The 22,305-nt window shown below is 44.1% G+C and overlaps 1 protein-coding gene across 6 annotated transcripts in view; it reads right to left on the bottom strand.

The window, feature by feature from the left end:
* Nucleotides 1-14,985: 14,985 nt before the first annotated feature.
* TFDP2 (transcription factor Dp-2) overlaps nt 14,986-22,305 on the bottom strand; it is a 30,313-nt gene continuing 22,993 nt past the window's right edge. For 5 of the 6 annotated variants that reach the window (XM_069864431.1, XM_069864432.1, XM_069864436.1 and 2 more), the window contains 5 exons: nt 22,038-22,106; nt 19,936-20,087; nt 18,841-19,007; nt 16,647-16,752; nt 14,986-15,732 (listed from right to left, as the gene is read on the bottom strand). In XM_069864431.1, coding sequence (XP_069720532.1) covers nt 15,549-15,732; nt 16,647-16,752; nt 18,841-19,007; nt 19,936-20,087; nt 22,038-22,106 — 678 coding nt within the window. In that variant the 3' untranslated portion in view covers nt 14,986-15,548. The remainder of the gene's footprint in view (nt 15,733-16,646; nt 16,753-18,840; nt 19,008-19,935; nt 20,088-22,037; nt 22,107-22,305) is intronic. The other variant, XM_069864434.1, reaches the window with a different exon arrangement.

Below are 22,305 nucleotides of genomic sequence, written 5' to 3'. Positions count from 1 at the left end.
CTTGTGCTACAGAAGAGAAAGGAAGTTGTGTTGCAGGAGGATGTAGGTTTTGAAAGAGGGGAAATGTTCCTATAAGGAGTTCCCTAGACTGATAGCTCTGTGTGCTTGTGGATTGAGGAGACCTTTTTTTCCCAAAGGTAACACAATAGCTGTTAAGAAAAGGAGGATGTGGACTGGTTGAGGAGAGTGTCAGGCACAGGGCAGGGAGGGCTTGTAATGCTTCTGCGGATGTACAGTAACTTCCTTCTTGGGTACAAAGAAGCTTCTGGAAATTGTTGAGATTGTTGGGAAGGACTGAAGTGAATTGTATGCAAACCTACAGCATTATGGATAGGAGAAAGTCAAAGAGGTAAAATATAATCGGGGGGCAGGGGGGTGGGTGAGATCCCTACGATCAAATATTAGCTCCTTTTAGGAGCCTTCTTGGGAAATGTACCACATAGTTCAGAAAATAATATAGAAAAGAGGTTGAATTTAGGAAGAGTGGGGACAACTTACAGGTCAAAAGGAATACATTTTCCCAGTGTAAATTCCAGCTGGAACAGAACAGACCTGGACTTCTATCAGTTACACAATTTTCAAGTGAAAGGTGAGTGTGAAGCTGATAGGTACAGAAAGTTTGCAGTGAGCTTTGAGGTGATGCATTAACCTACTAGTAAAGTGTTTTAGACTTTTCTTAATTTTATTAATTACCTTAAAGGATATAAAACCAGAACACAGTGATAAACAACCTTTACTACATAAAACTCCTTTAATTTGACACAGAAGTAATGAACCCCAAATCAAGTGTATACCAAAATGCTTGTAGTTTTAAGGGTTTATGTGTAGGAATATCCTCACTTAAAGCCAAGGCATTTCGGGGAAAATAGTAATAGGAAGATCATTAAGGGCACTGTAGTAGTAAGGTACGAATAACATGGGAATGGCAGGCAGGAGTGAGCAGTGTATTAAAGAAACAAGGTAAAATAGCTGTTGGTGAATAATACTGGATGTTGTTTGGACTTTATTTTGTCTGCATGGGAAAAGTGCTGTTGGGTTAAATTAGTAATCAATTATCAAGATTGTACAATATCAAGTACATGAGATTTTAATGTCAAAATCATATCTAAGTCTCTAGATTTTTAAGGTGAGAGAGCATTGTTCTATTAATGCACTATACGGAAGATACAGAAGGCCACTAGATCAGAATAGGGTGAGTTGTGACCATAGACACAGAATACACATGGCCTGGTATGTGAGTCAGATAATGGTGTCTGTTGTGTTTGCTTCAGCCATGGTTAAAACGTTCCTGATGTCTTTATAACAGAACTGGGGGAGAAAAGACCCAAACCTTTCCAGGATTGTTCTGAAAAAAGAAAAGTGCTCTGTAGTGCTTGAACTTCGACAGTTTGCAGTGACGGGTGCCTGCAGGCCTGCTCAGATAGCTGTGGTCAGACACCTTAATTTGATTGCATATCTGAAATGTACGCACTGAGGGGGTGTCTTGTAACTTCTAAAATCTCTATATTGGAGCCTTCTTTCTCATGTGGGAGAACGAAGACTAAAGGATAGTCATCCCATTTTTTTTCTTGCTACTAACTCTCATGTTCAAAGATTAGTTCTGAATAATAGGGGGACTACTTCTATTTACTGTCTTTACTTTAGTAGCGGTGTTTAGCCCCTCTGCTGTTCACACTTGGTAGTGAAATAGATAATAGAAGAGTATCAAAGATCCTCTCTGAGAAGACCTGTAACTCCTCCAAGATCTAGAGTTTATCAGTAGAGTATGAGTGGATGACTAGAAGATGACAGCTTTCTTCTCCAACATAGCTGTCTGGTGGGGCAAAAGAAAAGATCTAAGTATTGCTGACCCTGTGGTGTTTCATCATTAACTCGTACAAGCCGTGGTATTCAGGAAATAGCAGCCTAGAGAGGCTGAGAAAGAGCACACATGTTGGTGTATGTGTAACCACTTACTGATTTTTTTAGAGCTTGATCTTTGAAATAATATGGGCAGTTTCTAGCTGAAAAGTTTAGGTATAATTATTGATCTGGATACTCCTAAAGGTTTGGCAAATACCTTGAAAATTAAAGCCTGTTTGTCACCTGTATTTTAGTGAATCAATGTATTTGTCTAAAGACTTGCTTTCTGCTGCAATGTAATGCAGTCAAGCAGAAAGCTACTGCAGTGGATCTCATGTTTCCAGCTGCCCCAGTGTGTTAAAGTAGGTCAAAAATTGCATAAGATGCCATTACTAGAAACTGCTGTAGGCTGGCTTGCATATAGAAACTCAGCAGTGCAACTAGCAAATGCATTCTGACAAACAGAAATGCAGCCATGACTTTAAAATATGACAAGAGAGCTCTTCAAAATCTCCGTAGGACACAAATGGCTGCTGGAATCGTGAGATGTCTTTGCCCCTTGAGTTCATCTTCTTGCTATCTGCTGCGCCAGAGCTGCCTGCCTGCACTTGTCAGAGGTTTCACGTTGTTCTTGTCTGCAGGGAGCTTGGGCACAAGTCTGCTTAACTCGTTCTGGATCGCAAAAGCCGTCGTCTGTATTTTCCTACTTACCCAGCCCTCTTATGAGTGAACATATGTAGCACAGTGAAAATGAGGTAAAGTTAGGAATCTGTGGTGGCTGTTCCACTGACTAAAGAGCTGCTGCCCTTAGGGACTGAGGAGTTTGTGGGGTAAGTGCAGAAGACTTAGCAGTTTCCGCACGCAGGAGCAGCCCATGTGCCCTGTGGGGCGCTGAGCAGAGTACAGTGGTTGTGTTTTCTGTCTTCGTTCCCCCCCACCCCCCATTACTACTGACATTTTCATCTCGTTCTAACAGAAGTTTGACTAATTAAGTAAAAAGAAGGGGAAGAAATCCTAGTTTAAGGGATTATATCCATTAGCAATCGGGGGGGGTATATTTGGCTATAACTAGCTTGTGGTGCAGTGTATTTAATTGTCAACAGCTTATTAGTAATATAATACACCATTTAATGGATGCATTTTCCAAAGGATTGGAATAGGAGTACTCCTCTATGAAAGGAATTAATGAGACCTGTGTCTGATTCTGGCAAGAATTCTTTGGACGCTGCAGTTATTTATGAAAAATCTTCATCAACCAGTACTGCTTTATTTCCCAGAACTGCTGCGTCTGTGGAGATATAATCATCTGTTATCATGCCAATCGCACATTTCCTATATTTAAATAGATAAAGTTGACTCAAGGGCCAACAAAATACTGAGCTGATAAAAGCTCTGATATAGTTGACTCAGTCACTTGGCGATGGACCCTAGACAGAACAAACCTATAATCCAGTCTTAATGTAATAGTCTTAATATGTTGTGTGATGTCAGAAAACTGTAGGTAGGAGCTTGGTAGAACATGAAAAAAGTTTGTAAGCCTAGAACGGTTCCAGACTGGCTTTAGTCGTGCTAGAGAGATGATGAGAAAATATGGAAAGTTCAAAGGTTTGAAAGTCATAATAACAAAAATCTGCTCACCTTGGAAGGGGTAGCCAGGCTGCAAACAGCCCACAGCCGTGTTCGTTACAGCTCACACAGTGTTATCTAATTAGTAATAGGGTGTAGTAGCTGCTTCTGCAATTTTGTTAACTTGCTATTAGTATGCTTAACTACTTTGTTATGATAATGTGAAAATGCTATCTAAATGTTAAAATGATGATAATTTTAAAAAAAAAGTCTCCCTCAAAGGGTGTTTTGCAAGCATTGGATCTTTCTCCATCTTAAGGTTTTGTCCGCAGATTCTCCAGAGCAGTTTGTGTTTTTTAACTCTTGTATTTAAACCAGTTAAGGCTTTTCACCTTCAGAGTTCACTGCCCATTAGATCCGAGTGTTAGGCTGAACCACTTGCTTTGCCCCCAATTCATACCATATAGAATTCGCACACTTTATATTACTGTATTCTCCCTGCCATGGTTATTCTGTATTACTCTGCTTGTATTCTCAGAAGTCTGAAGTTAACAATCTTTCTTCCTCCTGGTGAGAGGCCACTTTATGTGGGAGCGGCTCCCTGGATTTCATAAATCCTGGCAGGGAGGGGAAAATCCCAGGCTCAAAGATGATGTGAGGGTATCATCTGCTGTGAGGACAGGCTGGAAGAGTTGGGGTTGTTCAGCCTCCTGGAGAAGAGAAGGCTCCAAGGAGACCTTAGAGCAGCTTCCAGTACTGAAAGTGCCTCCAGGAAAGCCAGGGAGGAGCTTTTTACAAGGGCCTGGAGCGACAGGATGAGGGGGAATGGCTTTAAATTGGAAGAGGGAAGATTAAGAGTAGACACATTCCCTGTGTAAGTCCTAAAGGAATTCTAACGACGGGGCTCTGTTCCCCCCTGGGGGCACATGGGGCTGGGCTCCCCCATCCCTGCCTGCCTGCTCGCACCAGGCACTCCCACAGAGCAGAAGCTGCACCTCCCAGAGCGCAAACGTGACTTGACAGGCTCTCATCTCTGTTTATAAGATAAAGGAGGGGTTACGCCTCCAGGTTATAAGCTTAAACAAAAAATCAACACTCTTCGCTAAGCCACCTGCAAGGAGTAGAACCTTCTCAAAGCCCCATCATGAACACAGCAGCCAGCCGCTCGCAGCAGGACACCCTTTGCCCCTGAGGCGGCACAGCCTCCAAATGAACAATATTCTCCTGTTTAGTTTAGGCCACTCTTTCTTATGGAAGCCTTCACTTTAATAAGATGTTCTTGACTCTTCGGTGAAGGTGTTAAATGAACACATTTTTAAAGGTTGTGTTAATTTTCACAAGAATTCTTAGTCATTGATTTGAACTTGAATTTTATGGTGTTTCTTAATGTGATTTGTGGTTTGGGGAGGACCAGTGACAGACTGAAAGAACAACTCAAATTAGAATTGGTGGACTTGGTGTTGCACAAATGCAGCTGCGCTGGGGCAGTTCTTACTTTATAAAAACCTGCCCTGGGTGCGGGGAAGCTGTGCCGGGGCAGCACGGCTGAACAGGGCGCCTTTGCCTCCTGTGAAAACGTGTGTGGAAGCGCTTGGGCAGCGCGTGTCTGGAGTGAGTTGCAGCCCGTGGTCGCAGCGCGATTCCCTATTGCTGCAGTGAGCCCCGAGCGCTCCCCTCGCCCAAGCCCTGCGCCATGAGGGGTGCCCTCCCCGGGGCGCGGGAGCTCAGGCGTCCTACCCTCTGTAGGAGCAGACTGAGCCCGGGAGCGCATGATCCTGTGGGACTGAGACATGGACAGACCAAGTAGGTAGAAGCAGATACGAGCATCATGAGAGAGAGAGAGAGATGATGTTTTGGAAAGGAGAATATTATGTCTGTTCATCACTTGCTATTCCACAACAGACTTAAAGCACAAGAACTGTCTTTTAACAAAATACATGAACACGCAAACCCCTTTTTCTGATGTTTAAAACACACCAGCAGCTGTGGAAGCTCTGCTTCCCCCTACCTGTCCCTTAAAAAAATAATCCCCTTTCCCCCAGAGCCGCTCTCCGTGGGGCGCAGTGGGAGTCACAGTGTGAGCACTGTGGTGAGTTCACACCCTTCCTCGCCTTGCAGTAACTTGTTCTTTTCTGTGCCCTCAACCCAGTCCTCTTACTGAGAGCTCTGTGTGCTCTTCAGTTTCACTGGAAAGCCAGAGGCTGTAACTGTACACAGGTAAATGCTAGGACATTTTCCCATCATCTGTGTGGTTTACTCATGTGAAATGTTTTTTAACTCCTAAACGTGCCAAGAAATTCGTGTCTTTGTGGTGCTTATTAAAAAATTTTGCCAGCAGCTGCTGTAAAAATGTAGTCTGCTGCTTTTTATGTAATCTGGTATTAAACAGGACTTTAGTTATTTAATATTTGAAAAATAATGTTAATGATGATGGGTTAATTAAATGTAAAATCTGTGTATTGCCATTGCTGCATAACCTGGCTTTTAATGCTTTTTATGGGTTAGCACAGATCATTTGAACTGAAGGAGAGAATTGGTTTCATGGCTTTGTGTATTCTAAAGCAATGGTGCCTTGAAAACTTTGCCATTTCCTATCTCTGTTTGCTGCCTTATCCTGGAAGAACACGAGCAGTCCTGTTCACTGGTTCTTTTGAAGCCATCTCCTTGCTGCAGGCTTTTACCTCACTTCCTGCTCAGCTGTGCCTGGGATGATGGGTTTCAGTTACGATCCGTGGATCTGTGAGTTCTCAGAATGACTGGTGAGCGGTTCTGAAAATGTAGCAAAGCCAACCCTGCAGCGGTGAACTGATAGGCGAGGACGCTCAGCCTTGAGCAGCCTGGGGCTTGTTTGCAGAGCAGCTTGTTTTGACCCTTGTGACACGAGAAGTACAGTTGGTTCTAGGACGGTTTCTTGTGTTTTGTTACCCTTGAACAGGGGTTTGGGCAAAGAGAAGATCCCAGTGACGTCAGGGTTTTGAGCTTTTAAATGATCTACAGTAGGAGCAGTGGAATAGGAATCTGAGGTGGAGCAGGACCCCAGGAGCAAGGCTGGGCTGTCGAGGCGCTGCAGGGAAGCTCGGCCGCGTTTAGGAGCAGCCCACGCAAAGCACAGGCAGCCAGGGATGGTGCTCGTGACAGCGCCTTCCACAAGGAGGTATTGTTCAAATTTATCTTCTATCCTACACTTTGGGGTTGAGACAAAGTTTAATGAATAATAAACCTACACAAATTTGGTGCGTTTCTTTTTCTGGTTTCCCTGAATGTGTTGAGATCTTTTTGCTTCCTAACAGAATGTGTGGAATTCAGCAACATACAATTTTAAAGACTTTTTGTTGGCGTAATGTTTTGTTGTTCGCATGGAGCACCTTCCTGTGGCAGCAGTTACCATGGCTCCATTCTTTTTTTAGATAACATGGATTTATGTAGAGGAAAAAAGTTTGTATAATGCTGTCGTATTGGACAATCAAAGAAATACCAACCAAAAGCATTTGGAATTCCAGAAGGAGCTGTTGGCAGACTTTGCCATTCTTAGACAACCATGCCTAGTACTTCTTCCTTACAAGAACAAAAGAGCTTTTGTGCTTTAACCTTTTTTTCAGTGTCTGTGTTGGGTTCCTGAGGGGGAAGTTCCCCAGGTGAAAACAGCAAAGAGGTTAAGTAGCTGCCAACGAAACCGTGTCCTTAAAGATTCTCTAGAGGAGGGTATTTATTCCAACCAGAGTCAAGTTCCTGATTGCGTAGTAGAGCTGATGCAAAAGGAGGTGCACATTTTGATACTTTCTTTTTTTAAACCGGCAATATCTGTGTTATTGAGATAAAGCCTGTGCCCTCTCTTTTCCTCAGTTGTGTTTCTTGCCCATAAAAACTGTGTAACGGGAGTTTTTAGTTGGCTACTTGGGGCTGACTGGAGTCTGACAAACCTGTTCATGGAAACGCCTTCCCACCTCAGCCAGCACATCCCAAATGAAAGGGGTCTGTGCGAGAGCTTCTGATTATTGCACAAGAATGAATTTACAGGTTTGCACCTTCTTTCCTACAGTCTTTCACCTTTACTTTCAGCTGATTGGAGTTAAAAAATACTGAGTCGTGGGTCTTCTGTGCACGTGTAGAAAAATGAGCACTGTGAAATGACTTGTATTCTGTGGAGTTGGAAAACCAACACAGGTGAAGAAGAGGGACTGTATTTACTGCTACCTAAATTCTCCACCTTTGGATTCTTGCTAACAAGATTCAGGGAAGTGCGTGGGTGCCGTGTGCTCCAAGCCTGCTGACACTTGAAGGTGCCCCCAGGGCAGGGGCTGTAGCGTGAGACACACAGGGAGCACCCAGTGCACTGAGATACAGCACCCAATGCTGTGCGCCCCTTCCTCGCAGGCTTGACTGCTCAGTAGAAAGAACCAACACTTCTAAGACAGCAGAATGAGAAAGCCTGTGTGGAGCGTGCGTTTGGTTTGATGTGGCAGTGGATCAGCCGTTTCCGAGCCCTGCTCGTAGGCACGGATAGGGTGGATGAGGCACAGGGCTGGAGGAGATGGGGACAGGCACATTCCCGTGGTTTGTGAGTTGCCATGTCAGAATGCAAGAATCTCATTAGTCTCTTTTTCCCTGGATAACTACATGTCAAGTGTCTGAGTGGTGAACCAACCAATGGGGCTGCGACTGCTACATTTCTGTATATATTTTCCAAATACCAAAGGATGCAATAGGTCCTGGACATTTAATTGAAAACTTGGGGTTCCTTTATTTTTTTTGTTCCACAATGTTTTTCTCAAAAAAAAAGCCAAATCCTATTGCCTTGAAATTCTTTTATTCAGTTCTTCTACAGTTCAGCTTTTACCTTCCAGTTCACAGACATCCAGGTGGTTTTCTCCAAAGCGTTTGGTTTCCACTTCAGTTGGACTCGGCTGCTCCCCACCCCCATTTTGCAGCGAACAACCCCCACCTGCAGCATTTTCAGTAAATGTGGGATCAACGGAGTACACAGAAATAGCTTCTTCTATAAAATTTCCATTAAAAAAATAGCAAGTTTTTATTTACAAAGTGTTTGCTACTACGAAGTAGTATTTCCTATTGGTTCAAACAGACTATTTGCTAACGCCAGTGTTCCTATTAGGAAAGTGAAACTTTGTATATACATTTCTTCTTTATATCTTTGTCAGCATTTAAAGCACATGTACTACTCCCACATTCTTTTCACGCTGCTTCTAGCCCCGTACGGTGTGGTAGTAGAAATTAACACTATTTCATCAGGACAAAAAAAAAAAAAAATCAGCATAGCTTCATAGCAGTCTTTCTGCAAAAATAAAACTTTAGTTTATAATTTAAAGGTATTTGGAAAGAAAGAAATCCAGGGAGAACTCAAAAATATGCAGCAAATTGTGTAAAAGATGAATGGATAACCTCGACTTTCCTGAAGACACAAGACTGCAGCACAAGGAAAGGGAGACACAGCTCTGCCCCAGCGTTAGGGTGACAATTGTGCTGATGCAGGTCCAGGGGGAGGGAGGAGATTGAGATGGGGGGATCAAAAATTAATTAGAACTTCAAATCCCGTATTGTTAGCATCCTCGTAAATTAGATTTATCAGTGCACCTGCTCTCCCCCCCATGTTTGCCAACCCTTCTTTGAGTTCAGCACTGAATGAGGTCAGAGAACTGCTTTGCCCACACTGGCTTCCTCCTTAAACAAAAACAAAGATGTGAGAAAGGAGTCTTACTTCATGTAAAAGCTAATGGATTTTCAAGTGTTTGCATTTTAAGCATAAAAAGGAAGTGTCTCTACAAGTGAATTCCCCATGGAACATAGTAGGTGTTAAAAAGTGTCTCTGTAGCGGGGGGACGGCTGGTGCAGTGTTTTCTCACGTGGCACCTGTTGCAGCGGCTCCGCAACGCCGGCTTCTGTCTGTGGCCGCACAGCTCCCTGGGTAGGGACTGACCTGCCAGGTCCCTCGGAGGAGCCAACAGACGTACTGGGGGAAAAACCGTGCCAGGACGTGCTGGCGCGTTGCTCCTGGCGCAGGGCAGGGTGTGCGGGAAGAGAGGCTGGTGCCTTGGCCCCATGGTATCAGGTGCGGCCAGGACCCGAGGGACAAGGACAAGCTCATCCCAGTTTTTGCTGGTTTGCTCAGAGGACTCATCTTCCTGCAGTACATTCCTGGGAGATGCAGAGTCGTAACACTGGCAGAGGCTGATCTCGGTGTTTATCTGCACAGCCCGGCTCTAGAGACAAGGGAAGGTGCCAGACACTTGTGTGGTGGGTTCCAATTCAGCTGGTTCTGAGGGAAGGTCTGGGAGATCAACGTAATCTCCCTGCTTTAGCACAATCCAGCAATTAGTGACTGATTTTTGGTTACATTATGGATCTAACAAACCCGCTGAATTAACTGGGGACTGATTCTGTGGGCTTAACCTTTTCTGCTCAGCGATTTAACTTCTGTGGTCATTCAGAATAATTATATGTGACCTAAACCTAAAGTGGGAAGGGCCATGGATACGTGGCGTTTTCTTTCTCCTCCTGGCCTGCCTTGTCCTGGTGCTGCCATTTCATGTGAGGCACAAAAACCAGGCAGTGCTGGGGATTAATGTCTCTTTCACTCAGCCTGGAGACTGAGACTGGGCTAAAACCAAGTTACTATTAAAGACTTGTTCTCTCTTGAGCAAAGCTCCTGGTCTGCAGCATAGACAGGTCTGAGTTACATCTACAGCTGGATATAAATTCTATGTAGCTGGATCCTGCTGTCCCAGGGTGTTCATGGATCTGCGGCCCTTTGCCTGGAGAGCGCAGAGCACTTAAGCGTGTGGCATTTAGAGAAGGCAGAAGATTTAAGTGAGCGCTGCATGTTCCAGCCAGGACAGAATATGAAGAGCAGCTGCCGGTCTGGGCTACTGGGGGGTTCCTGTATCTGCTTGGAATTATCACTGATCCGATCTAGGTCAGCCTGCTTTTCTCGGTGGGGAAAGGAAATAAATGAAGCCTATCCTTTGCTCTATATTCCGAAGCAGGAAGCTTTCTCCTGGGATTTGGACGATTAGATCTCAGATGTTTCTTCTGAGCAAGGATTTTTGGTGTCCTGCAGCTTGGGTGGGTATCCTAACTGTTGGATTCTTGGGGACTGTCAAATACACGTAAGCATATAGAAAGCATTTTGGTTTGGGCTGATCTTTGGGGTGGGCCAGAAAAGGGAATTGTATTGAAGCTTTTTCAGCATCCCCTCATGTAACAGACCCTGCCAGCCAGGTTAGGTACCCAGGGGGCTGACTCGGAATCAGATTGCAGGGCACAAGCAGCTCTGCAGTGACGGGAGAGGATGGCGACGCTGAGCAGGGAGCAAACAACCTGCAGCAGTGCTCGTTGTGGGGACTGTTTTGGCAGTAAACCTGAGGACAAGGGTTGCTTGCAGCCTCTTAAAAACACTCTCACCAGACTGAATTCTAACACCTAAATAGGAAAGAGAGACTATGGTTTGGGAACTCGGTTAAGGGTAAGGAATGTGTATTTCCAGAAGCTTCATGGTATCAGGATTTGGTTACATCAACACCTAAGCAGAAATTTAAGTCTTTAATGCTGTTAATATGCTTACAGGGGCAGGAACGTGATAACTGTATTACAGATGATTGATTGGTATATTGCTTTTAGAGGGCAGAATTCAAGAAGGGACATATTTTGAAAACCACAAGCCTTGCTCTTGTTCCTCAGGACCGCTGCCCCAGGCTCTGCTGCCAGTGCCGACGGCCAAGCTGCCTTCAGCTGCAGAACAGATCAGGCCTTGGAGGAATCCGGCTGTGGTGTTTCTTTCAACCAGGCGCACCCGTAGAAAGCAGAAAGTTGGCACCACAGAGTAGGGCTTTGGGTAGAATTTTTAAAATCAAAACTTTATAAAAGTGATTTAGTCTTTTCCCAGCACCGTTCTATCTCGTTATTTAAAACCCTGCTGGTCCTGAGAGACTCTGGGAACGAAATCTGTAAGTCGGGGGGTCAGACAGAAGATAACCAAGTTGGTTGGTTTGCTGTGTCCTGCACCCTGTGGTTACCAGTTTTGTTTTTCAATGAATCCTAATTGTCTTTAACTCACTCAAAGCAGTCACCTCACCAGCCTGCCTGGATGCTTTTGGCTGAAAAGACCCAGTTAATTATAAAAAGGAGTATTGCCCAGTTTTCAAATGTGGTTAAGTTTCAGCCACGCTCTTGAGTTAAAATGGCAGAAACGGTCAGAAGAAAGAACAGTTGACATTTAAAACCTTAACTATGGAATTCTAAATTCAAGCATCATTTAATGCATGAACAAAGGGCTGTTTTTCCTTAGAAAAAAGGAATTAGAATGTGGTTATGAGGCTTTTTTATGTGCACTCAACACTTCCCAGCAGCTCAGGGTTAGGAATATTGACACGCTATAGTTTTAAAAACTAAACAAAATAACCTTCACCAAAATGGAAATAACTGCAGTGTGGCAGGTAGGACGTTCAACGAAGTGAGTTAAAATCAATTGTTCCTTCACAAAACTGGTATAATTTGCTTCAACCTTTTCCTAAATACAGACACTTTGTTTGATGAGGGACTACTGCCGCTAATCCCGGTGTGGAAACGAGAAGACTGGCACCTTCGTACAATTTTAAAAAGCAAAATCCACAAACATTATGCCAGATTTCCACATAATAGAAAAATGCCGCCTCCCACTTGTATTTTTTGGTCTATTTGTGGTGTCAACAAGTTTTTCCAAGTCAAATTTAGATTTGTTCCCAACACCACAGAGTAAGTCCAGCACTAAAGCTGTTTACCACAATAGCTAGAAAAGCATTTACACACAGCCCGGGGTTGCTTGCAGCCAAGTGCTCTCTGAATGTCTAACCAAGAAAGTGTTCCAGGACACAAAAACGTGGTGTGCATGAAAATGTAAATGTTAACTTTGTCTTACGCGAGATGCCATCTGGCACCCGTGGCTGCTGGTTCCAGAGCAGTGAATGCCAGGGGTATTGCGCGAGACAGGAGAGGATGATGGTAACTGGGTAGAAAAGGAAAACCAGTGTTGCTAATGCCCAGCGGAGCCTGGCAAGGGCTGGCGCTCAGGGGAAGGGGAGGCCTGCGCGCTGCATCACTGAGCACAGCCCTGCCAGTCGCTTCGCAGCAGCTCTGTGGTTGCGTAATATTCTCCATCCCATTGTTACTCTGGGTGGCTCAGAGCTCAGTGCAGATGTAGGGGCTGCCTTGTGAGATCCTGTTCTACCTGCTATGCTTGGGGCCGGGTTTGTATTGTGGTTTTTTTTTAAAATACATCAGCTAAAATCAACCAGAATGATTGCAAAGCTCGCTCACGATCACACACAAGTGACTATCGTTGGATAAGGCCCAAAATCCTCCTAGGTGCCAGTCTGCAGTATAACCACATGAAAACAGCGCTTCGCTTGAACTTTGTCCTCAAGGAGAACTTGGCAGAAAGGATCCCAAGGAAAGAATTTCCTTTTCAAGCCTCTTCTAACTGTTCTAACTTGTTTTGTCCTTTGCATTCAACTAGTTCAGGGAAAATCACTTTTAAAATTTTGGTTCAATGGTCTAAAGAATTGTTTATGGGTTCCTAGACAGTTTACTTAAAAATTAAAAAGGTGATCGCTTCAAGTGTGCCTGCAAGCCCGGAGCCGTGTGCTTGGCAGCACGGAAGGAAACGGACATGGATGGAAGGGAAAGATACTGCAGATCTCCCTCCTGTAAAGCAGAAAGCACAGCGGCTGCTCGTCTAACGCATTCCATCTCTGGGCAGGAAGCCTTTTTTTGCCAGGTTCTTGTAGTTCAAAGGAATTGTTTATAGTGTTCTGCTGGTTTTTCTTTTTACACAGCTCTTGAGTGGGAAATGTGAAGAAAGCGTCCAAAGGGAAACGTGCCCCCAGGTACTGGGTGGGGTGGGAAGAATAATTTCTTGGGCTCTTGCATAGATCAGGTACCTTTGATCTGCCCTCTCCAGTGTGAGGGCACTGACAGGAGAGGTCTTGAAAAAACAATGGCTTAAGACTAAAGACAATTATCTGTTTAAATGAAATGTCACTCATGAAGCTGACAATTCCATAGTCGTGTGCCTGGAGTGTCTGTTACTCTCTCCATCTCTTATTTCCATAGGGAGCCACCTCAGCCCAGGGCACCGACTCTCTCAGCAAGAATATTATTTTGTATTTGTAAAGCTCTTCTTCCTCTAGAGGTAGCATTACAGATTTGGTTGAGGTGAGGGGGCAAAGCCCTCAGCCTGCTGCTGCCTGAGCCAGGAGCACAGGACAGACCGAACAGTCTTGCCCAGAGACAAGGCAGACATAGAATTCCTTTAACTTGTGCATTTGCAACTCATTTGTCAGTTGTGTGTCAGCTAAGCTAGATGGCTCCACTTCCTCCAGCAGGAACTGTGCCTAGATAACTGGGTGCCTCAAATGCAGGAGGTTGAACTCCCTGCAAGGAGTTTCTATCTGGATGCTTGTATTTCTAATGCAAACATGCAGATGCTTTTGCCTGTTCCTCACCGTTTCCCTGTCCTCTGCACGGCCAGTCGTGTGCCACCTCCTGCACCGCACCAGGTCGCCTTTCAGCCGGTGCCGCCGTTGATCTCACTGGCTTTTGGATCTCAGGGGCTGAGTGCAGGTTTGTCTGTGAAGGATCCGGTGGCCGTACCCCGATCCAGAACAACGGCCGCAGCCGTCAGGGATGCTTTCCTGCCACAGGCAAGAGCAGCATCACACACTGCCTCTGGAGCCGCGGGGGGTGAGCTCGGACAGCCCACACACTGGTTCTTAGAAAACAAGTTGACTATTCACATACAGCATAAAACCCAAAGAAGTAACGCTATTTTAACCTGGATTTGCCTAATTAAAAATAGTTAACTTCAAGCCTAATTAAAATATTGGGTGTTGGAACACCATGGGAAGGGTCCATCTGCAGCATCCTCTGCTCTGGTATTCAAGGGGTTTTTAACCTGTCTTTATGGTTGGATGCATGTTTATGGTGCAGGGAGCCTCCTGTGCCAGGCTGATTTAACAGCTCAGTGGGATCTGTGTGACTTTAGCCACAGAAAACTTTAAGAAGTGGTTCGATGCTGCTTTTCAAAGCATATCAAGGTGAGCGCACAATTCATTTTAAGAAAGCCGATCTGCCACAACCCAAGGTGACCAAAATGCAAACCATGAAATGAGGTATCGGTGACATTTAATGGTTTTCCAAAGAACCTCAGCCTGTGACTTTAAAGTTCCACACCCTGAACGTGTCTGGAACACGTGCTGCCCCAGGGCCTGGGCACAGAGGCCGTTGTTTTAAAAACCCAACACGTGCTATAAAATCCCAGGGATTATAAAGTCAGAGCAGTAGGGGAGAAGCTGCACTGGACACACCATAACCTAGAAATACAATTTTAAAACTCTTTTTTCTTGAAAAAGCTGGTGCAGAGAATACTGCTGGTTTTACCCTGACAGACTGCTTAATAATGGCTAAGAATAATCACTTATTTATAATAAATTAGGTCTGCAGTATAAATGAAAATAGGAACCTTTCAAAAAATATGTACTATTGTTACTTTTAAAGTAGCTAAAATGGATTTAAACTATTTCAAGATTCATTTAATCACTTGCAATTTATATTAAGAATCTTCTATACAGCAAGTTGGACAGAAAAAGCAAACATTCTAACAGTGCCTTTTCCCTAGAACAGTTTTCATATAAGGTAGTTTTAAATAGCTATTTCAGCGCATTCGTGCGTGCTCTCTCCCCCTTCTTCTAAAGGTAGCCCAGCCAACAGACAATGCGAGAACTGGCATCCGTTGACTGAATCTGTTTCCTTCTCCATCTGGTAAAGATAAGGGGAAGACGGGGACTTGAGACAGAATGTCCCAAAATGGAAAATGTGAACTTGGTGTTTACTTTGCCAAATCTCCAGGGAGTTTGTTCTTTTCCTTGGTTATAGCTGATAAAACCCCGCTTTGCTCCGTGTTTGTGTCACCCTGTGTTCAGTTATAAAAAGTGTCCCGTTTTGGCTGCAGAGGAATTATTTTGAAGCTTCCATTTTGCTTCACTGAACACAGTGCAAATCAAGGCAAGAAACTTGTGTAAAATCCAGACAGGAGCTCCCATTAAGAACATTTATGAGCAGCATTTTGTATATTCAATTTTCTACTGTCCTTATTCTGGGGAGGAAGAATCCTCATCTTCATCGTCTTCATCTTCATCGTTGAATGAGCATGGAGTTTCTCCCCGTGATTCAGAGTAGCGGGAAGTTGCGCTGCTGGACTGTTGACTGCTAGGGGCAAGAAACTGCCCAGTTGCTAAGGCCACTTCAGCATCCAAACAGAACCCTGGGTTCTCGCTAGCAAAACAACAGAAATGTCCAAGTTTAGAGGAGTTCTCATGGAGTTTTAAGATTCCTTTTTTGGCCTCTGGCTTTTCCTTTAATTAAAGAAATGCTACTAATAAGGAAAAAACCCAAAGCTCTACGTTTAACACAGCTAATGGTTATGACAACTGCCACGATACTGAAAAGTCACAGAGAAAAGATTATTGGGTGGCGCTTTTCTTCCTAATGAGTAGAATTGCTCAAGGCAGAGGAAGCTTATAGAATAAATCCATCACAGTTTTGTCAGTAACAGAATGTTTGCGGTATGAAATTGAGCTATTAAATTCCATGAGGAAGAACCTGTTCAGAATAATGCCTCCTTCCATTTCTGAAGGTGCAGGCAACCTCCAAGCAACATACGGTTGCTGAGGTGGTTTTTGGAGTGGGGTTTTGTTGTGGGTATTTGTTTTTTGGTTGGTTTGTTTGGTTTTAATTTAAAATTATGATGAGACTGTGTGCACTAAACTTCTTTCATGAAAACTTAAATGCCTTTATAGTGCATTTGGACACTATGCGTTCTTTAGAATTGTTCAGAAGTATTACCAGGCTTTTTTCCACATGTAATTACCTCTTTGTAGTCCACGCCCAGGCAGGAATTTAAGGTTAATCAGGAAAACTGTCCTTATAATTAAGGGCTTGGAAGCGATTCCATTCTTTTGAAACACAGATACATAATAGCCTGTATGTTCAAAATTCAAAGCACGATGATTTGACCTTTCAAGTATAATTATCAAGGAAGACAAAATAAGAGGCTTTTTCACAAATCAAAAATCAACCATAATGGAAAACATCTCACTCCCTGCATGTCAATGGTACGGAATAGTGAGGGTACTGCAAGTACCACAAGGATAGATCGCTACCCTCAAATATAAAATTATGTTCTTTACCTTGATTTAGCATCAGAAGTGCCTCCTGCTGCCTCTAAATGTGAAACTGCTTGTGCTGAACTTGAAAGTAACCCTTGGTTTATCCATGAAAATCCTGCAGACATATCTAGAAGAAAGCACAATCGTATTGATATTTACTTAATCTTTTATTACTTTTACAGTCTTAAACTTCGCGTTCTCCTCGCAGTTAGGATTCCTAGGTTAAAAGAGAAGGTACCGACAGCTTGAGTTAATTTTCTACTGTACATGCACAAGACTAAATTATATATAGATACACCCTAGTGTTTGTGGATGCCCCCAGGCCTTGCACTCCCTCACACTCAGAACTGTGTTTACTTCTGTGGAGTTTTTCCTGAAAGAGTTTTGGACTTCTTGGTGGGAAAGTAGCACTATGGCCTGACCCTACCAAATGCCCCGGCAGCTCCATGAGCCCTGCTGCTGCGCTTGCTGAAGGCATCAATGGATCCGCACTTGTTAGGACGGGCGATGCTGCAGCGAGGCCTCAGTGTGTGTTTCAGCTGTGTCTGTCCTGATGGCCAAAGGCAGCTTCACCTTGGTGGTCTCCCAGCTGGCTGTAATGCAGCCTCCTAATCCCTTCTGACACTGAATGGAGACAGCAGTCAGCTGTGGACAAGAACAGACCATGCAAACCTCTGGTGCCAAGAGTGTGAACAAGAGAGCCTGTTGTACACTCTGTGTGTGATGTGTAAGCCTCCGCCCTAGGGATGGGAGATTCTAGGATTAAAATGGTCTTGCAATAATGCCCAATTCCTTGAGGTATTTAAAGACCCTCTGAGGAATGCGAATGGGTTACTTACACCCTTCACAGTACTTGGTTTTAAATTCCCTAATAAGTAATGCCTGTCAGTTGTTTGCAATTATGCACATTTCTTATGAAAGCATCAGCAAACAAAACCCACGGCCCCAGTTACACGTATGGGATTGCTTAGTGGGTAGGAAGCATATTTAATTTGTTTCTTCGATCAGGTGTTTCTATTGACCTACCCAAATTCCATCTCAACACAAAACAAAAATCAAAGTAAAGTCAGCAGGACTGTCCAGTTCTTTTTCATGGTGCTCGCATGTGGTTCCAGCTGCATGAATGCAGCCAGGAGTTACAGTCTTTATTATTTTCTCTACCTAACACCAAAGCTCTGTTCTGTAGGGCACAATAGCAGTGATGTGGGACTGTACAGCTCGCATTTTATCTAGAATTTCTCTATAAGAGCAGGTAAGAGGAACAGCTGAATGTATGTGTTACGTGTGCTTTCTCATTTGCCCTACTGTGTTCTCATTAAGCTTTGGCTCCTTGAGATTTGGCCATACTGCCTTGTGCAGGGGCTGCTGGAAGGGTCTGGCACAGCCCCGGGAACTGGCTCACCATCCACTGGGATTCACAGGCTGCCTTGGCTTGTGCTGTAGAGACTTGTTAGCACCTAGTATTTAAATGACATTACAAAGCAAGACTAGGAAGGCTGTGGTTCCTGCTAGTGAACTCTGCAACAGGACAGAAAGCTTTAGTAAGTGGCAGCTTCAGGGTGAGCTGTGAGGACAGAAAAGGCGAGAACAGCTGAACATGGACATAGCTGGATGGTTTTCAGTAAGGCTGCCCCAAGTGCAGGTTTGTTTTTACAGAGAACGTGTTCTGAATCTCAGTGTGAGACTCAGGCTTGAGTCTAAGCGTGATGTTTTCCAACAGTGTGAGGAGGGGAGGCGAAAGCCTCTGCATGGAACATCTCTCCTGGAACCCTCTGGAGCCGCCGGCTTCACTTAGAGCAGCTCAGTTCTCATTGGCACCTGCTGGCCTATGGGTGATACATGGATTATGCTCAATCAGTTCAAAATGCTCTCCTTTCTCGTCACCTTGGAAAGAGCTGCCTTCTTCCAATTAGCTGCTCTATACATTCAGTTATTCAAAGTTAATACTAACCCATGAAAAATCTCTTCTGGGTGTCAATTTTGTAATTTAAGAAATAATTTCTTCACAATGCAGCTCACTTGGCAGTTTGCTGTTGTAAGTCAGTATGAATTAAGTTTACAGGACAAGTGTAACCTTAAAACTTCCATGTAAACTGCCCATAAAACTTCAAACATGACATACCTGCCGTGTAGGTGAGTATCATTCAATTGGCTGCAGTTAACTAATGCTGCGAGTGTGATCAGGAACAATATCTCAAAGTCTCATCTCACTTACCTGTGATGTAGCCTTCCAAAGCTTTCGGCACCAGCGATTTTGCAGTTCGGAGGTCCTCTGCTGAGCACTTGCCTTCCTCAAGCCCAAAGGACATTCCCATTCTCTTCAGCACCTCACTGTCATCGTGAATCTCAAAAGTGTTATCGAAATTAAAGAGGTATTCAAATCTGCACAGAGAAAGTCAGAGTGAAATGGGCTGGCAAAGAGCACAGCTGTGCTTTTTTTGCCTATGCCTTTTTTTTTTCAGTAGGCCCTAAGGTAAGTGTGGATTCTTCAGTATCTGTACAAAGCCCTGAAGGAAAAGAAAGTGCCACAAATGCCTTTTCTCTTCTGTGTCTGTGACTAGCATGCTACAGGGCTTAACGTGGCACTTTCTCAATTGAAGTAACTTCACCACTGCAGGAAGAAAGTCTAAAATTTTCTACCTCATTAAACAGATTCAAAGGAGAAGAGAGAGGCTTTATTAAACATGAACCTTCACTTGTACTAAATCCAATACTTGTGCAGGTCACTTGCAGCCCTGTCACCAAAATCACTATTTTGGTTTGCTTCTTTTACGTTTCCCTTGCTGTTCTAACATGCAGTGCTCCTCCTGTGAGCTGACCTATTTACCTGGCTATAATTTCACTCGTCTGGATGCAGCTCACAAAGCAGTCTGTTCAGAGCCCTGTGCTGCTGCAGGACTCTCACAATGTCTATTGTTATTATCACCTCTAGGATGTTGATTTTGGGTTACATGGATCACCTTGTGTTTCTGACTAAATGCCCTGCCGCATGGCTTCATTACAGCCCAGTGCTGTCCTTCTCTATGATCTCACTCAGCTTTTCCCCTGGGCAGCGAATCTCTTGGACGTGTCGCTCTGAAGGGCCCTTTAGAGCACCAAAAGCCGGCCTGTGTTAACTACTGGTTCCTGTTACTACTGTGCTTGCATTCAATAGTTAAAAACACCCCAAATAACACCCTGAAGGGACAGCAGCAAACTTAAACACATAATTACTGCTAAGAAACTTGAAACATTTCTCTCATTTGCTCAAAGAACAACTCCAGTCCGCAAAGAGAATAAAACTCTGTGAATGGACGCTCTGGACACTCACTTGTCACTCGATATGCTGCAGTCTATAACTGTTCTTTTGCTGGTGTTGACTATTAGGAAAGGCAGCTGTATCGTTGAGTTCAAAGCTGGAGGGCCTTGATTTTGTTGTTCATTTTGCTGATTTCTTTGTACCAAGTTTTTGAACGCGATTTGCTGTAGAAAGAAAGAAGAGCTGATTACTGACAATAAAAGAGCAAACATCAGTGGTTCCAGGAGGTAGAACCTCATAGCTCTTATTTAACAGTAACCTTCTGTCACAAAGTAAGCTGTGGCCTGACTGCCTTGTTGCACTAGTGAAGCTCACCAGAAACAGAGGTTAAACACCCATCTTTCACACCTGTCCTCGTGGCCATGTCCCCTCACAATCCCTAGACAAGAAACAGGGAAGGAGCAATGAAGCTGGATAGAGAAAGGTTCCTCTTCCCTTTTGAAAAGGCACTGGAGTCGGAGGTCTTCCCTGTTGTTTTATACACAGTGTTACCTCAGCCTAGGAGCTAGTTACGCTGAAACCAGGGTGAACAGAAATTACAGCATTCCCCCACTGCCCGTGGTTCTTCTCCTTATCACCCATCACCCTGTATTCTCTCTCAAAAGGAATAGTTTTGGAATTCTCCTCTGAAAGTTTTTAACTGGGTGTCCTTCATCCCACCGCTTGCTCCCTACTGAACTCCTCTCTCTGACTGTGGATGTATGGAAAAGCACAGTTTTAGGCAATGTTATTGGAGGCACTGGGAGGCAGAGTACTCAAGGCACTGCTGACCCCATGCAAGGGGAAGAGCAACACATAGAACCCCAGAGGAGGGTAACCCACTGGACAAGGAACAGACTCAGGAACAGCGAGGGAGGGCAACTCTGCCATTTTCAGGCTAATAGTTAAGAGGGCCTGAGTGGTTTTATTTTCACTGGGATAATTTCACATTACTGACAATTTATCAGGTCAGACAATCAGAATTGTGCCGTAAGCAGAGAAACAGTTTTGGTGATGAAACACAGAGAAGCATCAGATCTTTAGAAGTTTCAGTGCATATCTAATTATGTGTGAACTGCAGACGTGTACTTGCACCAGGAAAAAAAATAGAGCCTTATTACCAAGAACCTAATTTAAAAAGGTTGATTGCATTTAAATTACTGCAAGTCTACACAGACTAAAACACTTCAGAATGCCCATAACTGTGTTTATGAAGCGTTACTTTATAAGCAAAGATGCATCTGAAATCTCTTTCTGCAATCAAAGCCAAACTTTGAGTCATCTCAAAAGTGTACACTGGGATGTAAGAGCTGGATGTGTCAGCCTTTCACTCTTAGGATCCTAGAAATGTCCATCACCACCCCCCACCACCCCCCCGAAAACAATTCTGTACACTTACACAAAGACAGTTGTAGATCACATCGCTTTGAATAAAAAAAAAATTTACAGTAAGAATTACTTAGAGAAGGAAAGTCTGGGGGACCTGGAGTCTGCAGAGAGGACTCGGGAATTGTTCCTGTTCTCACTGACAAAGCTCTAACAGAACACTTACAAAGCCTGTGGCTTGCGGATGCAGCAGCTTTTTTTACAATAGGTAAAAATGAGACCAAAAGTGAGGGTAAGAGGTTCCCCTCCTAGAATCCAGCCAGGGTCACAAGTGTGAAGCTTCTGTCTCCAGTACATCAGGGCTGCTAAATAAATCTAGACAGAACTCCAGAAATTCACAGAATCACTACGCTGGAGAAGACCCACAGGATCATCGAGTCCAACCATTCCTATCAATCACTAAACCATGCCCCTCAGCACCTCATCCACCCATCTTTTAAACACCTCCAGGGAGCTGACTCAACCACCTCTCTGGATAGCCTGTTCCAGTGACCAATCACCCTTTCTGTGAAAATTTTTTTCCTGACGTCAAGCCTGAACCTCCCTTGGCAAAGCTTGAGGCCATTCTCTCTTGTCCTGTCCCCTGTCACTTGAGAGAAGAGGCCAACTCCCTCCTCTCTACAACTTCCTTTCAGGTAGTTATAGAGAGCAAAAAAGTCTCCCCTCAGCCTCCTCTTCTCCTCTTCCAATGTGTCTGATTTGCACTTGGTAATTTCATTTATTAAAAAAATAAATAAAGTTAAATCTACCTGCAGCAGTAGTTCTTGTAGTTGGGCTCGCTTCTGTTTTATCCTTTCAATCCGCTTCTGTTTTTCTATCTTAAAATACAAATGTAAATACATCAAGATATTTCCTTAGTTACCTTGTTTGTTCCACTGCACCAAACCAAACAGGTTTAGGAGCTCCTTCGGGGTGCCAGCATTGTCACAGAAATGCACTCTTGCTCTGTAAATGCTGATGAATTCCATGGCACAGTAAGCAAATTGCAGTTGTCCTTTCAGCCCTACTCACTTGCCA

Source organism: Phaenicophaeus curvirostris, chromosome 10 (genome assembly GCF_032191515.1).
Source record: "Phaenicophaeus curvirostris isolate KB17595 chromosome 10, BPBGC_Pcur_1.0, whole genome shotgun sequence".
NCBI lineage: Eukaryota > Metazoa > Chordata > Aves > Cuculiformes > Cuculidae > Phaenicophaeus > Phaenicophaeus curvirostris.
The sequence above is the reverse complement of the archived record's forward strand: the minus strand, read 5'-3'. Positions and strand labels throughout refer to the sequence as shown.